The sequence below is a fragment of the Mustela erminea genome, chromosome 9 (genome assembly GCF_009829155.1).
Source record: "Mustela erminea isolate mMusErm1 chromosome 9, mMusErm1.Pri, whole genome shotgun sequence".
NCBI classification, from domain to species: domain Eukaryota; kingdom Metazoa; phylum Chordata; class Mammalia; order Carnivora; family Mustelidae; genus Mustela; species Mustela erminea.
Window position 1 is genome coordinate 62,863,912 of NC_045622.1, and position 21,082 is coordinate 62,884,993.

The following is a 21,082-nucleotide window of genomic DNA, read 5'->3' on the forward strand; positions in this document are numbered from 1 at the left end:
TTCTGAGCTGGGACAACCAGAGGGATGGACTTGGAGCACAGAGCAGGGGCTAAGAAGGTGGTATTTGCTCTGGGACGAGCTGGCATGAGCAGGAGTTTTTATTTATTTTGATTTAGGGATTTTTATTAACATGGGAAATAGACACTCCAGCAATTCAAAAATTAAGTGTTCAAAAAGGTATATGCAGCAGAAAGTCCCCTTCCATGCCCCCCAAGCCCACCATCGGGAACCACAGTGATCAGTTTGTTTGTGTTGGTTTATCTTCTCCCAGAGTGGTGCACCGATGAGCAAATTTGCAGATTTTATGTGGAAATACATATGTACACACACGTTCTCTCCCTTGTTCTTATGCACATGCCCACTACTCGAGACCTTCTAATTTATTTATTATTTTTAAAGATTTTATTTATTTATTTGACAGAGAGCAGAAGCAGGGGGGAGCAGCAGGCAGAGGGAGAGGGAGAAGCAGGCTCCCTGCTGAGCAGGGAGCCCGATGTGGGGCTCCATCCCAGGACCCTGAGATCATGACCTGAGCTGAAGGCAGAGGTTTAACTGACGGAGCCACCCAGGTGCCCCTAGACCTTCTAATATGGCATTCTGGGAGTTTATTTCATATCAAGTATGTTTTTCTAAAAATGTATTTATCTTTATATCTGCATATTATTTCATTATCTGACTGTACCCGAATTTGTTTGGCCTGCCCTCTTTTGATGGACACGGAAGTGGTTGCCCAGTGTTCGTTACTACAGAGAACGTCACAGAGAACGCCTCTGTGAACGAGCTTGCATGTGTGTGAGGATACTGAGGTGCAGTCGCTGGGTCGAAGGCTACATGTACAGATAATATCTACATGGCAGATATTTCCATGTTGTCCTGTGGAGCATAGAGGTTATATTCCCATCAGTAATGTGTAAATGCCAGGCCAGTATTAAATTGAGCATGAAGCCAGAGAAAGAAGAACTACGTAAAATTGGGAGCGAGCTTAACAGCTGGGAAAGGGCTAGGGAGGACCATGATTATGGGAGGTGTCCAGTGGCTTCACATAGAAAAAAACCGTAAAGAAGAACTTTGATGGTTAGCGAAGCAGGAGTAATAAAGCCAGCTGAGGGTATGACACACAGTGGCAATTAGAACCTCAGAAATGTCACCTGGACTTGTTGACGCAGGACCCAAGAATGGGTGTGCCCTGTGGGGGAGAAACAGACTTGTTAAGAGGGGAAGTAGCCCAGCCCTGAAGAGAGAGGATTCGAAACGTCAGTTGAAACTCTGAGCCCTGGAAAGTAAGGCATGGGTCGGTAGAGTGAGGGCAGTGTCCCAGAAGTGTTGGGGTGCACCTCACAGTCTCTCTGAGCCGAAGAGGAAGATGGGTGCACCCTGACATAGATCCCCAGACACATAAAGGCGGACAGCAGTGTGCACAACTCCCAGAGATCTCCTCCAGCTGAACACTTAAGTACTGGAGAGGTTGGTGTTTGGTGCCCCAACCCCTTACTTGTTTCAACCCAGGGGATGTGTGCACAGAAAGACACTAGGAAACTGCCACCCTGGCTGTAATGTCACAGCAAAGGAGACACTAGTGTATGAGGGCAAAGTGGGTGCCTTGAGAGAGAGAGAGTGGCCATCGTGCTGTGGGTCCATGACAGGGAGGGAAAGCTGGGCATAGCCACAAGTGCCCTGCAGGCTTTGGAAAATCAGACCTTTGAAAGTTCAGAAATACCACAGCAGATGACTCAGGAATATTGAACTTAAAAATAATGTGATTTCTGACCGTAATCTCCCAAATGATACCGATGAAAGGAGAAGCTTAGAGGCACCCTGAGAGACCCTAGTATTCAAATAGGCTCATATAAAAGCTGGAAAGGACCAAACAGAGTGCACCTGCATGAGCAGTGCCAGCAAAGGCAAGCCCCAAACAAAGGACAGTGCTGAGGATAGGGGAGAGGCTTTTTGTTAAAGTTACATTCTCCATTCTCCGGAAGATCAGAGAGAGAGTGGGCTCCATTCTCCCAGTGCCTCGACCAGAAAGAACTCAGGGCAACTGTCCCCAAACTGCCTGCTGTAAATGAAATTTGAGGTATCAGGGAAATCAGGTGAGCTGCTAGCAAACTGGAAGTGAACCATTTTCTCCTGTACCTCCCCCACCCCCCACCAGACGGCAGAGAAAGTGAGCCAGGTCCTGTGAAATTTAGTCTGTGGAGGCTGGCGTTGACCCTGTGATAGTTTGTGGGAGGCAAGGATATGAAGTAGGAATGGTGTTCGTTGAGAGGACATTCCATCCACTTGACCTCATGTGTTGGGCCGGGAATGCATCGCGTAGGGTAGACCGGGTAAACGCACACTCTGCGAGGCATTGCACACACACTACTCAGGGAGTCCTGTGGGTGAGCTGGAGGAAAATAGCACGGATGCTAAGATGCTAGGTAGGCAGGTGATAATAGTACCTAGAGACCATCTCTAGTAGGATTTACTGTACAGGGTGGTAGTCTTCTGCCCTCAGCCTTCCTGTATTTAGCATCTTAAATGTATAATGTGGAAGCTGATCTAGAAGGTCTTGAAGCTCTGATGATGTAAAGCCAAAGAAAAACCAACTGGATCAGCCGACACTGGGATTCATAAAAACCTGCATAGACTAGAGTGATAGCTAGGTGGGCAGAAAAGGATAAAGAGTTCAGAAGAACCTGAGTTGTGGATAATCACTAAAAGTAGGGAAGGGAACACTTCAAGGTGGAGCCAAGCAGCTTGAGGATAGGAACATGGCTCTGATTTGACCAGGAAGAGGGCCCTGAGGAAGTGAGGTACTCCTCATGGTAGAGACAGAGCTTGTCTGCCAAGAGGCGGGAGGCAGGAATGAATGGGGTGATGAAATCAGGCAGCAGGTCTTGACTCTTCATCTGAGAGGTTTAATAATAGGGAGAACAAAAGAAGGAAGAGGGCAGTGAAATTCTAGAACCTTCTATAAGAGAGACAAGCAGGTCTAAAGATAAGAGTAGGGCCAGTGCACAAGGGACTAAATAAAGATTCTGGAAAAGAGTGAACATGCCGGAGAGTACAGAGCTGCTGGGCATTTGTTGTCCACTATCAATGTCATGGGCCTTACCTGTGTCCCGTGACAGTTAAGTGTTTTCCATTGTTCTTCCTGTTCCTTTCTTAAGGATCGAATACTTGGTAAAGGAGAAACAGTGCAGGAAGTGAACTCACACATCTCTCAGATGCCCTGCGTGTGCCAGGCCCTGTGCCAGGTGCTTCACCCAGGGCTCACTTGATTAACCCCTCACAGGAACCCTCTGAGATCAACCCTCATTTCCACAGAAGTGAAATGAGTTTGCAGCCTGCACACTTGGCCTGCATCATGCCGGAGCTCATCATGGTGTAGCCGCCCATAACTGTCTGACCTCCCTTTTTGGGGGAGGTAAAGACTTGCTGTTACCAGGAGGGGTGGCTTTTGACTCTGTCCTTGATTAACCTGCCATCCTTCCTTCTGCCCCAGGGCTCTTGGTTAGAGGGTTAAATGTAAAGTTATTTTATTTTTAAAAATTTTTTTCTAGGTAAAAGTCCCTTTTCAAATTTTTAATTTTTTTTTATTTTTTATTAACATATACTGTATTATTAGCCCCAGGGGTACAGTCTGTGAATCGCCAGGTTTACACACTTCACAGCACTCACCATAGAATTAAAAAAAAAAATTTTTTTTAAGATTTTTATTTATTTGACAGAGAGATCACAAGTAGGCAGAGAGGCAAGCGGGGGCGGGGGGGTGGGGAAGCAGGCTCCCTGCTGAGCAGAGAGCCTGATACAGGGCTCGATCCCAGGACCCTGAGATCATGACCTGAGCCGAAGGCAGAGGCTTAACCCAGGAGCCACCCAGGCGCCTCTAGATGTAAAATTTTAAAAATTGCCTCCATGCTAATGACTTGCCAGATGCATCTCCCTTTCTCCTTAGTCTTGCTTTTATCCATGCCTACCTTTCCTCTTATGCCTCATGGTAACCATTCTAAATCTGTGCCCCTTCTGTTTCACTGCTATGTCCCTTGAGAAGGCGACCTTGCCTGCTTTACAGAGATCAAGGCCCTTGGACGATCTCCCTCAACTTGCTGTTGCTCATGTAAAGACTACCTGGGCCCTCAACATTCCCTTTGTGCTTAGCAAATCCCCCAACCTGGGCTGCCTGTTCCAGCGCTTTTCCTCCCTCTTAATTCCTCGTGTCCAGCTTCTTGGTCCTTAAAGTAGTCCTTGGAACCTACCTGCTAAGTGGTTAAAGTAAAAGTCTCCAAAAGACTTGGAGACTTCTCAGAGAAGAAGCATGAAAAAACTGAATGTAGACTGTCTTTTCCCCATTGAGCCCCTCCCTGTGGCGTCCAAGTCCATGGGCAGTAGAGACAGAGCTGGTCTATGATGCCTAGTGGCTCAGGCTAGTCAGACAGGAGGGGTTTAGAAGCACTCAGGGACAGTCAGCTCTCAGACACAAAGCCTCAGCAAGGGATTTGGAAGCTAGTGGCACACACAGCACAGGCCAAGTCAGAGCCCAGTGTCTGTACTAGGACTGTGGATGAGAACGCAGAGGGCAGGTATGGCCCCAGCCCGATGGTGTATGGCCCATCAGAGTGCAGGGACCAGTAACAGTGGCACTGGGTGGAGGTCTGAGGTCCAGGGCACTGAGGCCCAAAAGGGTCACCTTGATTTCTCAGCCCAGTCCTCTGGCCTTGGTAGGAAAATGCCTTGTTAGAGAGATGGTCCTGGGGGAGGATAACTGGTGCTATGTGGGGGTCATCTCAGGGGGGCTGGCTCACAGGGAGACTGGCTGGGAGGCCAGGGGGCTGCTTCTGCTGCCGAGGACTGTAGCACAGTCCAAATGGCATCAGCAGAGAGGAAACAGGTGCCTTAGCCTGGTGCCATCTTAGTCCGAACTGCCACTCAGACTCCATTTCCCATCTACGCTGGGGAAGGGGATCTACAAAACAAGGTATGGGTGGGAGTTTTCCTTCTTAGACACCATTGTCATTGGTGAGTATGAACAGTTTCCTTCTCACACACCTGGGCAGTTCCCACAGCACCAGTGGCAGACCCCAGTACCAGATGCCAGTGCTTAATCAATAAAGCGGGGTGGGGAGACCTAAGGTGCTTCATTGGCTGCCACCCCATCCAGCCCATCCAGCTCATAGCTTCCTCCAACCTCTTGGGTTTCTTGCTGCCACCAGTGGCACCGTCATCTACCGTGTTACCCAGACTCATGGCTCACTCGCTTGCTCCTTTACTCCCACCTGCGGGCAAGGGGTCTGGCAGAACCAGCCCCTCTACTCCCTGGCAGCCCTGTGTTTTATGGGTGTTGGCACTTACAGCCTGTCGTGATTATTTGTGTATCTCTCCCTCCTCACCTGTGAGCCCCCCTCATTACTGTGGCCATGGGTCTTTGTCTGCACGGTGACTAGATGTCTATGGGCCGGGAAAAGGAAAGCCCCATAGAGCGCTAGCCGGTGCTATTCATCATTGAATAGGTATGAAGTCCAGGAATTGCGATTATTTTTTTCAAATTTGCCATAAAAGGCCAACATGTTCTTGAGGCTACAAAAGGAGTGTGGTCTGGAGTGGGAGGCAAAGGAGGAAGGTTTGGTAGAGGTGTGAGGGAGAGTTTATAGAGTCGGACGTGTTAGCGTGTGTAAGTGTGGCGTGTGCTCATGGGGGTGGGGCACCTGCAGCGTGTGTAAGAGGGGATGGGTCCGTGCACGTGCCTGTCTCTGCTGTCGCCAGGCCCCGTGCCTCGCTGTTGATGTGCTAGGATGCCCCCCGCCCCCCACTGCTGCCGTGTGGCACTGTGGAGCTGCTGGGGGGTTGTTCAAGTTATAAGACAGCCCTGGCTCTGGCGTGGGTCTCCGGGAAAATGCCATGTCTTTTGGTTCCTGTGAAGGAAGTGGGTGGTCACCCCTGGGGGCCGCCTGCTGCTCCCCATCTGCCTGCTGCCTTCTTTCTGGGCCGCTCTCATGAGGAGGAGCTTTGCGTCTGAGAGCCGACTGGCCCTGAGTCTGTCTGTCTTCTCCTTTCTCTTCCTTCCTGCAGTCAGTTCTGAATGTGATCAGTGAGCTGCAGGAGCAGATGTGTAGTCTGCAGCTGGACATCCACAGGCAGATCCAGGAGCGCCTCTCACTCAGGAGGGGTGTCCCTGACGAGGTGGCGCCCGAGGATGGCACTGCCGAGCCCCCGGCCTGCAGCCAGGACTGCGCCTATTGGGAGGGGTCACCTGTAGGAACCACACCTAAGTATATCAGCATGTGTGTGCGGGCATTTCACAGGGGGAGGGGCTGGGGTTTCTCCTAACCATAGGTGCGTGCAGTGGCTTAACATGGCTGTGCTGTTACCTCTGGGCTGAGCTCTGGGACCCTCACTGAGCAGGGTCTGAGCAGGTGAGGTCCGCTCTCCAGTGGGTGGTGGCACTCGTCTTCCTCAGGGCTGGGAGTGAGGTGTGTCAGATGCTCTGAGGGATGGGGCATTCACGCAGCAGGAAGCCTCCAGAGTCCCCTTCCCAGGTGTGATTCAGATACTGCTGGGCTGGGAGGTTGATTAAAGTTCCATTTCATGGATTTCTTTAAGATTTTATTTATTTATTTATTTATTTATTTGAGAGAGAGAGAGAGAGAGTGCACGCACACAAGCTGGGCATTGAAGGGGAGTCTGAGGGAGAAGCAGGCCCCCGCTGAGCAGGATGCCCGATACAGGGCTCAGTGCCAGGACCGCGGGATAATGACTTGAGCTGAGGGCAAACATTTAACCAACTGAGCCACCCAGGCGCCCCAGGATTTTTTTTTTTTTTTAAAGAAAATAACAGCATCATGAAATAATTCTTTCAAGTTTATTTTTAAACAAGTTGATCCCTAGTGAGAAAATAGAACACAAGTTTCCATTTGCTATGACAGTGAGGTCATGATCTGAATGTCTAGGAAAGGGATTTCACAAACTCTGGGCCCTGTGGGATGTATCTGACTGGTGTCCTGGACTTGGCCCCTTGTACTAGTGGGACGGTGTCCTGTGTGTCCTAGCTGGGCCTGGTGATGGAAGCTGCGTGGAGATGACCTGTGCCTCCAAAGCCTGCTGTCAAAGAGGACTGGAAAGTCCGAGGGAAGGTCAGGGTCACAGTAGCCATGAGCATGGCAGAGGGTCTGCCTCAGCTCTGTAGTTAACCACAGTCCATACTCAACCATGGAACATGTAAAAACTTTACCCAGACTCGGGCATGAGGGGAGAAGCTTGGGGGCAGGCTGGGGAGCGGTGGGTGAGGTTGGGGGGAGATTTCTTCCTACATTAAATAAATGATAAGAGGGAAAAAAAAATGAGAGTCCAGATATAAGTGTGGATTTGTATAGGGAAGTGCTGAGAAGGTACTGGGTTTGCCCCGTGTTGAGTGGGTCACCCAGGAAGATGGCTAAAAGAGGCTAAAATTCACACCAGTGCTTATAGCTACTGATGGGCGGCAGACAACCTAAAAGAGGAGGTTGTGCCAAAGAGGTCACCAGAGCCTGGCCACATTATGCTGTCTGTGCTGTGGTGGTGGCCTCTCAGGCAGGGCCAGAAATGTGCTCCCAGAACCATCCCCGATAAGCCACCCATCCCACCAGGTGTTTAAGTCTAATGCCGCAGGTCATGGCTGCAGTGATCTTTGCCTGGAAGGCATCTTTTTTAAAAGGGCATCAACAAATGTTTTCCCTAGCTGCGAGAAAATCTTGATGAATTACCCTACAAAATTCAAGGGTAAGTAAGCGGTGTAACGTTTTGGCGGACTGTCTGAGCTCCAGGTTGGTTAAATGCTGAATTGAATTTCACATGTTCATTCATCAGGAGGTAAGGCACACCTGTGTGCCGCAAGGCAGCGACGCAGACTTGGGGTTAGGCAAGCCCCTTCCAGAAGTTCACAGCATAGGAGGAATACTAGCTGTTTGCAATCATACCAGTAAATGTCTGATTGCAGGTGATGGAGGAGAGCTCCAGGGTGCCCTATGGGAGTGTAGTAAGGGGGCCTGAAGAAGGGGATGGTCGCCATAGCTTGGCCTCGGATCCCTGAGGATCAGCGGGAATTAACAGCTGCAGACAAGAGGGAGCGGTATGTGTGAAGGGCCACGTCAAAAGGGGAACTACAAAGTGGCCAATGTGGTTATTGCCTGCCTAGGGAGAGAGGCGAGGGTAATATCAAGGGGCCGGGCGCCGGGTCAGGCTGGCCAGCCTGGGAGTTTTGAGGAGCTTCGGAGTTTCGAGAGAATGCCAGGACCAGAGGCATGCTTTGATGGTATTGTTCCCCTGGATGCTGTAGGGGTCAGGGCCTTCAGGAAGGGCAGGGTGACGGAGGAGCAGGCTCTGGTGACACTGCCTGGGCTGTGGACGCGAGTTCCTAGGTTAGAGTAGTGGTGGCCGAGCTGGGGAGAAAGGAGAGACTCCTTTCCCTGGAGGTGGAATTCGCAAGGCTTGGGGTTGTCTGTGTCTCCCCGTCTTGGGGGAGAGTGAGGTGCCAGGAATGGGCCCCAGGTTTCTGGCACAGGGAATAGCTGCATGGAGATGGAGTTTTATGGGACGCAAATGTCTACAAGGGGCCATGAAGTGTTCCACCCGGGCTGCGACCATCGTGAGATGCCTGCGGGGAGGTGTTCAGTAGGGAATCTCTGAGAATCTGGAGATCAGAAAGTCTGGAAGTGAGATAGGAACCAGTCAGCAGGACCAATCCACTGTTAAAGAAGCCTCGGTTTGGGACAAGGGAGCTTAGCAGCATCATCTTTGCTAAAGGGGTAGTTTAGAGAGCAAGGGCCTCGTAGTCAGAAGAAACAAACCTGACTCACCACGAGCAAGTTGTTCAATGATCCCTTCCTCATTGAGCAACCTTCAGTGGCTCCTTACTGGACAAAGAATGGCATCTGAGCTTCTTATATCCTCATCCAAAGCCTTTCCAGTAGGGCCCCACCTTATCTCTCTGGCCTCACGTCCCACTGCATGCCACCCATCCTCTGCCCCAGTCCAAAGCCCATCCCCTTTATCAGTCTCCTGCATCCTTCCTCTGCTGGGTTGTCTTCTCCCTCCCTCCTCTCAAGTGGACCCAGTTCCCTGCCCAGGAACACTCACACTGGAGCTATATTTGGCATTTGGCCTCTTAGTGTCTTCTGTCCTGCTGGTTGTCCCTTCCTCTCTGGAGCCTTCCAGGATCATACTGTCCTCTCCAGGTTCCTTGACCCCCCAGCACAGAGGGATGCTCCTACCTGGCCTGCTTCCCGCTACTTTGTCTGCAAGAAGCTGCCTCATTTTTGCATCTGTGTTGCTCTCGCTCCCATATCCTAGCTGTCCTCGCCCCCCCACACTTGGGCATGATCTGGGTGCACCCTGCAGAGGACATGGATCAGAACAGGTTCTAAAAATAACGTTTTCTCTTCCTATGCCTAAAACTCCCTGGCTTCTGTTTTCTAATGGCCCAAACAGCTTTTCCCGGAACAGGACCATGGTTCAAGACTCGAGTTGTCGCGCGGAGCATGACGCAGGAGTTCCTGCCCCTGGCATCCTGTGCATGAGCCTACCCAGGGTTGTCGATCCAGGGGGCATCATGCTCTGTCTCCATCAGAACTCTTTCCCCCTCATCCCTCCAGGAGTTACTGCAAGAGCTCAGGCACCTCAAAATCAAGGTGGAAGAATTGGAGAATGAACGGAATCAGTATGAGTGGAAGCTGAAGGCCACTAAGGTACGAGGCAGTTACTGGTGCTTTGGGGGAGTGGCTGAGGGCCATTGGGGAGGGTCTGTGTTCGGGCTCAGGGTTTGCAGTAGCCTGAGCTGGAAACACGCAGATTGACACTACTGTGCGCCCACACAGACAGAAGAACCAGAAGGCGATTTTCAAAGGGAAAGCCCCCTGGGATTAGGCGCTGCTGGAGCAGCTGAATCTCCTTCCTCTTGCTGTGTCCTGTAGCACCCCTAGGCTGACATGGGACCAGGAAGGGGCTATGAGCAAGTGAGAAGTCTTAAGGTAGATGAATGCCAATGTTAATAGGGGCTGCGTTGTTTTAAATGTAGCAGTCCCTTTAATGATGTTTTTAAATAATGTTTTTAAAATAGGCATGCTGTATTTTTACCTTCAAATGCTTATTTTACCTATATAAATATACTTTGACTGTTGTTCTAACTAAATCATGTTTCTCTTGAACTAGGGAGCTAGGCTACCCTGGGGGGCGGGGGAAGGGAACAGACCTGGAGTGACATTCTTGGGTAAGGGAGCTTCTGAACGCACCCTCTATTTCACTAAGGTCTCTGCAGCGCCACCCAGAGGTGTTAGCCAGATTGACATTTTTACTTCTTACTAGGGTTTTAAAAAATCCTTAAGAATTTTCTTCACTTCTAGTTTGTACTTTTATTTTTTTCTATAAGTTAACTTTTAATGATTATAAAAAAGTACTTATCATAGGGGATTTTTAAGCCATAAAAAATGAATAAAGATCACTCCCCACCCGACCCCCCAGCCCTAGGAGCTACCATTTGTAATATTTTGTTCTAGGAATTTCTCTTTTGGGAGGTCTCTCTCTTTCTGTCTCAGTTTCTAGTATTGACCACTTATATACAATGTATGTCATGCTATTAGAACTCTGAATGTGATATTGATGTCTGTATAATATGTTGTATGAAATTATTTTCTTCACCATTGTATGGATGAGAAGGCCAAGGCACAGAGCAGTTAAGGAACTTTCCCAACATCTTACCAAGTCAGCAGCAACCATAGGCAATCCGAACCTGCTTATCTACAGCCCTGTTTTTATCTAAGGGGACCTTTGTGTGTATGGTGCTTCAGTCATTTTCTCAAAGAGCCCAGAACCTATTGTCATAGGGCTCCACTCAGGTGAGTCCTGTCTCAGGGAAGCCTCCAGAGTTGTACATACCACCTATTAAAAGACCAAATAACTCTTTTTTGGTCACCTAAGCTCCTTGCCTTGGCATATAACCCTTTGAGATACGATGGGTTATTTGGTAACTCCTAGGTTTGTGCACTTCCTGCATGCCAGAAGGCATCAAGCCCTTTGCCCACCTTTTCTCGTTTGATCTATGAAATAAGGTAGTGAGGTCTGTGGATTCACTATCCTCATTTTAGTGGTAAGAAAGCCGAGGCCCAGAGAGGCCAAGGCCAGGTTCCGATCTGGATCTGTGTCTTTCCAAAAACCATGCTCTCTTCCCTATAAAATCTTGATTCCCTACAGTAAAAGCCTGTACTCTTCTTGAAAGTTCTCTTCACTTTTCTGCATATAATGTGTCAGTCCCCGTAGGCCATTCATTTTCCAGTGCGGCAGCAGCAGGGCCTGCTCCCTAGGTTTAACGAGGCCGCATACCTGCAGGGAGCTGGCGCACCCCCCTCCCCGGCACCAGTATGCGTGCCTTTGCCTTGGACCTCTTGGCCACACAGCTGCAGCCTCAGTGGCTGTGGCAGGAACGTCCTTTGCCCTGTGGTCAGGTAGAAATCTGTGGGTTGTGGTAGACTAGGGTCCCCCAGCTGTGGGGACGCTTGTCATTTCTGACCTATTCTGTGGAATTTGACACAAGGGAAGTTTGGCCCAGGCACTTAGTCTATAGGGTTTTCAGTAGGTGACCTCACCCAGAGGCAGGCCTCAGAGAGAAGAGACCTCCCTGTGCCAGGTGCTGGGCTCTGCCTCCATGGGCTCACGTCACTGACGTCCATCGTGGCTCCTGCAGACAAGCACTGGGCATCCAGATTGCTGACAGAGACCAACTCTCACTCCGACTGCAGGGAAAGGGGAAAATGGCTGTATAGGAGGTACAAGAGAGGTTAGGAGACTATCTCCTAAGAATAGTATAGTCCTTGTAGAAGTGAGAGGAGTTTGGATTGCAGGTCTCAAGGCTAAGGTTTTTGGAAGCCATGGACGTTGGTAGTGGTCAGCCATGGGCATTGAGGCCCTCAGTGAGCCAGGGAAAGCAATGGGTCTCAGCAAGCAGTTTGACATAGCGAGGCTTGGCTGTCTGGCCTCTGCGGGTCAATACCACAGAGCAGAGGGCAGTGCTCCATAGGACAATTTCGAGTAAGGAGATCCTCCCCCTTGCTGCCTCCTTGTTCTCTACATGGTCATCTCTTTCCCTTTTGGGGGATATCAGGGAAGGTTTATTCAGGGACCCTGAGGTGGGCTCGGGGAGCCCTCACCCCGTGATAGCGGCCTCACCTGTGCTATTAACTCCAAAGCACGCAGGCCACAGTGGATAGCAGCTGGCTCGGGAGTGGGTGGGGTTTGTGTCCCGGGTACCGGTCCTGGTGTCTCCCCAGAAGCAACACGCAGGGATATTACTTCCTCCCATGGTTTCCTGTGAGGAGCGAGTGAGGCCTGACGTGAGTAGTCAGCAAGCACGGAGGCCCAGGCAGAGTGGGTACTCCGCCAGTGTGTCCTGAGACTAAACACAGGCCTGTGGGGCAGAGGAGCCTCCAGAAGGCTCAGGGCTCATCTGGTTCCTTGAAATTGTTTGAAGGTTAACTCCAGCCCCTGTGGGAAAGGACGGCCCATTCCATGACCTTGAGGCATGACAGGGATGTGACTGGGCTCCCCCCGGGGAGAGATAGCCAGAGGACTGGGCTCCACTGTGTGTTGACTGGCTCTAGAGTTAGTCCTCACCCTCTTTCTTTGTCTAGTTTGGTGCTCAGAGAACTAGGTGGTTATCCGCAAGGGAAGGATTACAATGAGAGGAGCCACAGTGGCAGCATTTATTGAGTACTTACTGTCTACCAAGCATGAGGCTAAGTTGTCCGTGACTATTATCTTTCTTAATCCTCACCACTGCCCTATGAAGTAAATGCTGTTTTCCCCATTTCATACATGAGACAAGACTCGGAAAGTTTAACTTTCCTAAGGTCACCCAAGTAGGAAATGAGAGAATCCAGGTTTGGCTCCAAAGCCAGTGTGCCCCGTGGGATGGGACTGACACCGTTCTGATCTTCTCATGAGTATGGGAATGTGTGAATAATCACACTTACTGTTAAATGTGTGAAATTTAACCTGCTCTGCTTAGTAGAGATATGGGAACTGCCCAGTACAACAGTCCATGTACATGTGAGTATGAATGTGTGTATGCGGCATTGTGGCTGTGCTTACCTGTTTTATTTGCCACAGTGTGTCTGCTCGGTGCACCTGAGTGCTTGTATGTGTGGACACGTACGTGAGCGTGTGTGGGTTCCTGGAGCCTGGGCAGAGGCCGTGGCTATGCCTGAAGGGTGGGAAAGTACTTCCAGGAGGAACCCTTGGCTTACTCTTTGTCTGCCAATAGTGGTTTGATTTCCACTGTACTTCCTGGATGAGCTGGGAAAATGGAACCTTTGTGCACTTGTCACAGTAGTGTATACCCATGGCTTTGTGTGACTCTTTGGGGAGAAGGAAGACCACAGCCAGAAGGAGACTGTCCATCAGCAGCTCTCCCATGGCATGCCATCCCAGCTCATCAGGCCTCCATGGTGACTGGGCCACCTAGTCAGGTGGAAGGATACAGGGGACCAGCCCGAGCTGTGGGCATGGCCAAATGGGCCCGGAAGAATGCGTTCACGGGGCAGAGCGCCCCCTTGTGGAGAGAGCAGTAAGCGTCCCTAACTGCTCACCTCTGCTGCTTCTGTCCCTGACTGCCCCGCAGGCTCTAGGACCTATTGGTCCTGGGCGGTGAGAGGCTTGAGGCACTCCATCATAGTCTGGTCGTCCCTCTGAGCTCCCAGGGACCCTCTGTTGCTCTTTCAGGCTGAGGTGGCCCAGCTGCAAGAGCAGGTGGCCCTGAAGGCTGCCGAAATCGAGCGTCTGCACAGCCAGCTCTCCCGGACTGCGGCCCTCCACAGTGACCATGCAGAGAAAGGTAACCGCTGGATGGTGATAGGACATGGTTGGCCCTGGGCCCCGGGCACATGTGTCTGTGAGTGGGGGTGTGTGTGTGTGCGCTTGCTGTGTGTGCCTGCATGCATGCAAACATGTCTGAGCGAACAGATGAGCGTGCGGGTGAACGGGCCTGTAAAGCACAGCTGTGTTGTGGACTCACAGCAGTGAACTTCTCAAGTGTAGTCTGATCACGAAGCTCTGTGCAGCCCCCCTGGAGCTCTTCCTTCACTTGACTGGAAGGACTTCCTTTGTGTCCTCCCCACAGGGGAGACTTCAGTGATTCAGTCACTTGTAGATGCCTGCCTGATACTCATACCAGGCCCTGAGGGCACAGAAACAAAGCAGTTAATTCTCATCCTATAGATCTCAACTCACTGTTGCCCCTCAGACCTATTCTGGCCACCCTACCTTAACGAAATACGCCCCCACCCCCAGTCCAACTTTTCTCTAACTTCCATCCTAGTACTTAAATGTATCAGGGCTGCACTGGGGGAAGTCCCGTGATGAAGACTATGGTTCTCGCTGTGGGGCCAGGTCTGTGTCTGTTCTCGTTAAGACTGGATCCACAGAGCCGCACACAGCATTCAGCCCTGGTAGGCTCCTAAGAAATCCTGAGTGAGTGGAAGCATAGTGAATGGACCGTGATAAGTTCAAGTCCGCTGTAAAACGAGAGGGTGAATCCTCAGCTCCTCTTATTCACACCTATTGAGTGTTTACAGCTGTTTACCTGGAGTACAGAATGATCACACACCTCCTGACTTCTCCTCCACCACCAGGCTGCAGAGCGATGCTGGACAAGGTCCGGTAGCCTTGGGGATTGGCCCCACTGCTGGGTCCCTGGTCAGCCTTTGCGCAGCTGAGCCTGGGTCCCTGACTGGGGTGGGGAAGCCACGCAGCCCTGAAGCCAAGACTCGGGCTGGAAAAGAAAATTGGTGACCCATATGTTCATCCCTCCCCCAGCCTTTCTCAGTCTCTTCTCAAGAGACTTTGAGCATGCCCCCTACCTGCCAAGGCTCAGGGTGGAGGCTAGGGCCCCCTAAGATATCCTAGCTTCTCCGCGATGCTTGACCTGCATAGAATGCTGAGCCCCAATTCGAGGCCAGGCAGCCTTCCCCCGCCACCCTATGCTTCTCTGCAGTCCAGGCCTTCTAGTCCGTCATCAGGTAACTCTTGGAGCTGGTCCTTTTGTCATTTGCTGCACAGGTTGGGTTCTGCCCAAAGCACTGAGGTTTGCCAGTCTTCATATGGGGCTTACCGCCCTCCTCCCACAAGTGGAGCTGCAGAGTTGGTCTTCAGCTGCCAAGAGCCTAAGATAGTGAGCAGGCACTATCTACTTTCCTCTGAAAATGAATCCCTATGACTATGTACACAAAGCCCATAAATTTACTCTTCCTGTTCTTGTTGCAAGTGGGATGCGTGTACTTAGTTCCCTTGTCTCCTTGCTTTGCTTACGTAGTCGTCCCTGTTCCTTTTTCAGTAATCAGTTTAGGAGTGGGGACAGGTCCTTGTTTTGGAACTCCCAACTATGTGACAATCCCTAGGCCTAAATATTTAGCAGAGAGACCTCCGGCTCCTTTAGGCACTATCCTTTGGCTCTCCAGAGGACAGTTGGGGAAGAAATCAAGAGTCCCTGTTAGGCCCAGAGGGAGAGCAGGCCGTGGGTGCTCCACACAGAGGCACACTGGGAAATTCTGTAGGCTTATGAAATAAGATAGTTTTCCTTAACTACAGAGTTTGTTTGAATATATTTATAGATGTGTCTAAACATTTGTTAGTCAATTCTGACTATACCATTTTAAATGAAGCCAAGTACCCACCAGCTCTTTTACATAATCGTTTTTTTCTCATCTTCATTCAGCTGTGGGCTCTTTTTTTTTTTTTTTTTTCTTATTTTAAATTCACCTTTGCTACAGTCCATGGGACTGTAGGATTTTCTCTAAAACTAGTTAGCAGCCCAGGTGCATGCCCACTCAGGTAATCAGCAATAAATGTCTGTATTCTTCCGAGATGTTGATTTTGAAAGATTTGGGGGTTCTTCTGTGTCACCTTTGAGTAAATGGCATTTTGATTTTTCCCCACTAACGTCTATAAAGAGAAGATAAAATACTAGGCTCTTTCATTCATTTAGTAGTCCAGCAAATGTTTAATGAGACTGACTATGCCAGACATCATCACAGGCTTTTAAAGAAATAGAAGAGCCTGTGTGCGGTTGATTCACAAGGAAAGTATCAGCAGCTTAGCATGTGGGGATGTCTGTCTGTCTTTACATAGTTCTTCCTACACCTGAATTCTTTTAGACCAAGAAATTCAACGTCTGAAAATGGGGATGGAAACTTTGCTTGTTGCCAATGAAGATAAGGTAAGATGACCGTCATGCAGGCAGCCCTCTCTTCCTCTGCTAATGTCTCTGTCTGTTTGGTCCCTTTTGGTCTCTGATATTCTGGGCAGGGTCATGCCCATTAGGCTGCTGACCCGGGAGAATGGCTTCTGCCTCTTAGAGACGGAGCCTCGGCCACCTGTTTTTGCCCTTGATACCTAGGAACTTGGCCTAAGTGAAATCAACCAGAGGCAGATTAAAGTGGTACCTGTTCATGTAGGTGTGGGGGAAAAAATATCACCACAGTTATTGCCAGTGTCATAACTGCTTAGACTCCCGCTTAGACACCAGTCTCCTCTGTGCACTGTCTGGTGCAGACTCATCACGGAGACACTAAGCAGCATGCCATGTGCTTACCCCTCACCTTCTGTCCTTCACGTCCGATCGCTGTATAATCCTAGGGGAGCCCCCTCTGTAACTAAAGAGCACCTCCCTGGGATGGATGTCAGCTCTGAGGATCACAGCCCTGCACATTACAGATGAGGACACTGAGATTCAGAGCACTTGAGTCTTGTCCAAGGTCAGGTCACCGTAGGTAGTGTATCCAGGGTTCACCCCCCCCAAGTCTGTCTAGGGCCAGAATCTGTGTGACCTCCCAAGTCCCCAGACCTCTGCTGAAAGAAATGATCTCCTCTGGGAGATTTCATCTGTTGTACACAGAATCTCAGACTTCCCAGGAACAGGTGAGGGAATTGGGGATAAACACACCAGCTTTATTTTAATCTTTTTTTGCATGGAGCTCTTGAGGACAATAGTTGAACTAGGAGACAGATTTCTAAGGCTACCTCAGGAGGGGAGATAGTGATTGTTCTGATCCGGAACTGTTTAACCCCTATAAGGACTGTTTTATGGCTAGAGATTGAACTCTTGGCCTTTGGGTAGAGGCCAGAATGTTGGGAGCGGCCTAGCAGAGCACTGAGAACCCAGGCGCTATGGGAAGGAGGCTGGATGCTGACCTTTCTGTTGAAGCGTTCCTTAGGTTCCCTGTGGCATCTCTTCTCCGTGTGCCCAGAACACAATGTGGCCCCCGCCACCCATGAAATCTTCGGAGGGGCCAGTGGTGGTGTTCACGTATAGTCTACTCTCCCATTGTGACAGGACCGTCGGATAGAGGAGCTCACGGGGCTGCTAAACCAGTACCGAAGGGCGAAGGAGATGATGATGGTAACACAAGGTGAGGGCAAGGAGGGCTCTGCCCTTTTCTCCCAAAGGTATTTCATCAACTGGGTTAAACCCAGGGGCATTTTGCCAGAAGGGTCTTCATCTTCATTTGGAGAATGAAGCTGGTTAGCTGAAGCTGGAGAATGAAGCTGCTAGAGAATGGAGCTGGTTAGCCTGTTCTGGATAGGGGAAGTCGGCAGCTGTTGTTTTCTAGAAACTATGTCCGACGGTGGTCCAGAGCTCCCAGGGACTAAGCAGATCTTCAAGAAAATAAAGCCGTCAGTGCAAGCCCTTGGGAATCTCCATTCTTGGAGATCAGCTGTGTGTCTTTCCAGCATACCCCTTAGGGGCAGTAAGTGCAGTCAAACCTGGACCAATAATTAGTTCGGTACCCTCATGGGGGATTAGAGCTTGCCCACCTCCAGAGGAATCTAAAAGCTCCCCCACTAGATTGCCAGGACACTCGGGGAGCCTCCTTTAAGTCCCTGGGTACCTGGGTTCCCGTAGGAAGGCACAGGGCTGGGAGAGCTATCCATGTTTCGTATTTGCTGCCCAGGGTGAACGAACCTCCCAGGCAGCATTAGTGTTTGTCTGAGCATAGCAGGCTGTAGGCCAGGCTGCCTGCCTTACCCTTCATGCCGCTGACCTGGGCTCCTATCACAGTCCTGGGAAAGCAGCTACTTCGGAGGAGGGGGCTGCTCCGAGGGCATTCAGAGACCTTCCATTCTGGCTGAGCTTCTGCTGGGCCTGCGCACACATCATTTCCCTGTATTCCCTCTTCTTTGGTATTTGGGGTCTAATCAGAGCCTGATTGCCTGTGGCCAAGGAGAGAGAAGGTTGGGGAGGAATCCTAGGGGTTTCTCTATGTTCCATACATGAGCTTTGCCCTTGAGATGACCCTCATGACAGTCCATCTTCAGATGCCCTGAAGAATCTGAGTCACACTCTTAATGTACCTTTATGTATTCCTTAGGCTTTCTTTTTTTTTTTTTTTTTTTTTAAGATTTTATTTATTTATTTGACAGAGAGAGACCACAAGTAGGCAGAGAGGCAGGCAGAGAGAGAGAGGAGGAAGCAGGCTCCCCGCTGAGCAGAGAGCCCGATGCGGGACTCCATCCCAGGACCCTGAGATCATGACCTGAGCCGAAGGCAGTGGCGTAACCCACTGAGCCACCCAGGCGCCCCTTCCTTAGGCTTTCTTAAAGAAGGAGAAAGACTGTTAGAATTTTGTGTTAATTATGGGCTTCTGAATAACTCCCACAGTAGTGATCCCCTCTTCTGCATTAATGCTTCCAGGGCCTTCGGAAAGAACTCTTTTAATCAATGAAGAAGAACTCGAGGGAAGTTTCAGAAAGTGGAACAGTGCGAATAAAGGCCCTGAAGAATTCTTTAAACCAGAGGTGCTATGTTTCACCCATGATGGGGGTTTTTGGCAGGCCCTGGGAGCTTACAGAGCTTGGGGGGTGATCTAGTCAGGTACCTGTCAGGTATAAATCTTGACAGGTGAGAAATTAAATAGATGGAGTGGCCTCCACGGCCCTGGGGAGAGCACCGAGGGCGGGTAGGGGCCTAGGCACTGGCCTGTGTCCTGACTGGGTGGGTAGGCATCATGGACGCTGGACTTGCAAAGATGGGAACTCTCAGTCCAGTTCCTTGTTTCTTTTGTCTTTCCTCTCTGGGGTATAAGCAGAGACCGAGGGTGGTTTGCTTTTATCTCCCCCCATTTGTCCAGTGTCTGTAATAGTGCCCGCTGCCCAGGAGAATGCAGATGGTTGTCGAATGGATGAGTGTGCCTTCCTCATGGAGGGGAATAACTTCAGCTACTGCAGGGATCCGTTCCTATTTCAGACACCCCCTCCAGCCGCTGTAACCAGCAGACAGATTTTCTTTGTCCTACACAAATCTCTCCTCATTCAGATTAGACACAAATAAGCACGTATACTCATAGATCCAGATCTCAAGGAAAGAAAGGGCTTCGGCTCAGGGTGTAAAAAGCTCATGAAACTCTAGAATGGCCAAACTGAAGAGGATCTTAGGGGTCTAGCTCAACTCTTTTAATTGAGGGAGGCACTAAAATGTTACCAAGTGACCCAGTTATCAAGTCAGACAAACATTCCAGATTGCTGGCAATCGTACAGAAGCAGTGATGGACACCCAGTACCAATGTGTGATAACTGCAGTGAGCTCTGTACATGGCTCTCACCTTATTTCTTGTTACCTTAATGACACCCAGCTGGGATTCTTACTTTATTGTGAAGCTGAGGCTCAGAGAGGGTAATTAATCTGCTTTAGGTCCCACAGCAGCTAGATGGCAGAACCTGGAAATGGACGCATGTTTATTAGACCAAAAGGTCTAAAAAAGTATCAAAAAGGTACTTACCGGGCTCTAGAGAAAAAGTATCTTTGCACTTAGTACAACAGTGAAAGTGTCAAACTGAGTCCTCCTTAGATGCCACCTTTAGCTCATGTTCGGTCTACCTGTGATTCTCTTCCCTTTTTGCCTTCTCACTAAGCCCATTCTCATTTCTCAAGTGTTCTCCCCTCTGAAGCCCTCTTCTGAAGTTTTCCTTCCTCCCATCCACCCCTCGGTTGCGTTAGAGGTGTCATTATCATAAGAACGTCTGCACTGATCTTTTATCTCAGCTGTCTGCCCGTTTGCTATGGGGAACACTTACTCACACCCAGCATGGGGCCTGGCAGGCCATGGAGGTGGCTCACGCTTGTTGAGTGCATAGGTCCATTCTAGTGCTTCTCGTCACAAGCACCAGACATCAACTCTGGCTAACTTACACCAACAAGGCATGTTTCTGAAAGGGTGCATGGTGGCTTCCTGCAAGAAAGAAAAAGCTAAAGAACCCAGCTCAGAGAGGGCAGGAGTGGCAAGGGTCCCCAGGGGTTCAGGTGTCAGGACTCTCCTGCAGGGATATGGGGGCAGGTCTGGGGAGGAGGAGCAGGTTGGCCTGGGTTTCCAGTACTCCTTCCTCCTGGGCATCCTGAAAGAGCAAGTCACCTGAATCAACACAGTCAATGTGGCTGTACCTAGGGGAGGAAGTGGGACTCCTCAAGGGGAGTTGTCCAAAGGAGAAGGGATGGTAGGTGGTCTCCACACATTAAGTGTCCCCTACAGTGACTTCGTTTCTTGTGCAGATGCCTCCAAGATGTAGCTCTCCCACCGTGGGGCCGCCTCCACTACCACAGAAATCACTGGAAACCAGGTAGGTGTCCTGACTATGTCCCCAGAGCTGCTGTGTGCTCAGCCCACCCTTGGGGCTCCTGCATGGCAGGGATTGGCCGTGCAAGGTGAGCATAGCCACAGATCCTAGTCACACCTGCCCTTCCACTGAGCAGTGCTCCAGGCCCTGACAGTGGCCACAGTGTGGCCATGGAACAGTCACAAACGTGCCTACCTCCCCTAGCCACGGAGGAGCTTCCCTTCCCATGGGATAAGGAACTGGGCCATTGTCACTGAGAAAAGACCTGGCCAGAGGTTGGAGCCTCAAAGGAGAAGTGGCTGTAGGTCATCTGTGCCCATCAGGGATTCCTTGGGGCTGAGAGCATCCCGTGTTGTGTGTCTTATTTTCAACAGTCCACTCTTGAAAGTCCTTCCTGCTCTTAGGAGTCCCAGAGCCCTGTGACAGTCTGGCTTCTCAGGGAGAGCCATTTCTCCTATAGGGAGGTTGGTTCTGT

At 50.3% G+C, this 21,082-nt stretch overlaps 1 protein-coding gene across 9 annotated transcripts in view; it reads left to right on the forward strand.

Annotated features, from left to right (window-relative positions):
• PPFIBP2 (PPFIA binding protein 2) overlaps nucleotides 1-21,082 on the forward strand; it is a 148,097-nt gene that overhangs the window by 100,280 nt on the left and 26,735 nt on the right. For 8 of the 9 annotated variants that reach the window (XM_032356266.1, XM_032356267.1, XM_032356268.1 and 5 more), the window contains 7 exons: nucleotides 6,052-6,234; nucleotides 9,609-9,701; nucleotides 13,726-13,837; nucleotides 16,155-16,216; nucleotides 17,333-17,408; nucleotides 18,692-18,795; nucleotides 20,543-20,610. In XM_032356266.1, coding sequence (XP_032212157.1) covers nucleotides 6,052-6,234; nucleotides 9,609-9,701; nucleotides 13,726-13,837; nucleotides 16,155-16,216; nucleotides 17,333-17,408; nucleotides 18,692-18,795; nucleotides 20,543-20,610 — 698 coding nt within the window. The remainder of the gene's footprint in view (nucleotides 1-6,051; nucleotides 6,235-9,608; nucleotides 9,702-13,725; nucleotides 13,838-16,154; nucleotides 16,217-17,332; nucleotides 17,409-18,691; nucleotides 18,796-20,542; nucleotides 20,611-21,082) is intronic. The other variant, XM_032356265.1, reaches the window with a different exon arrangement.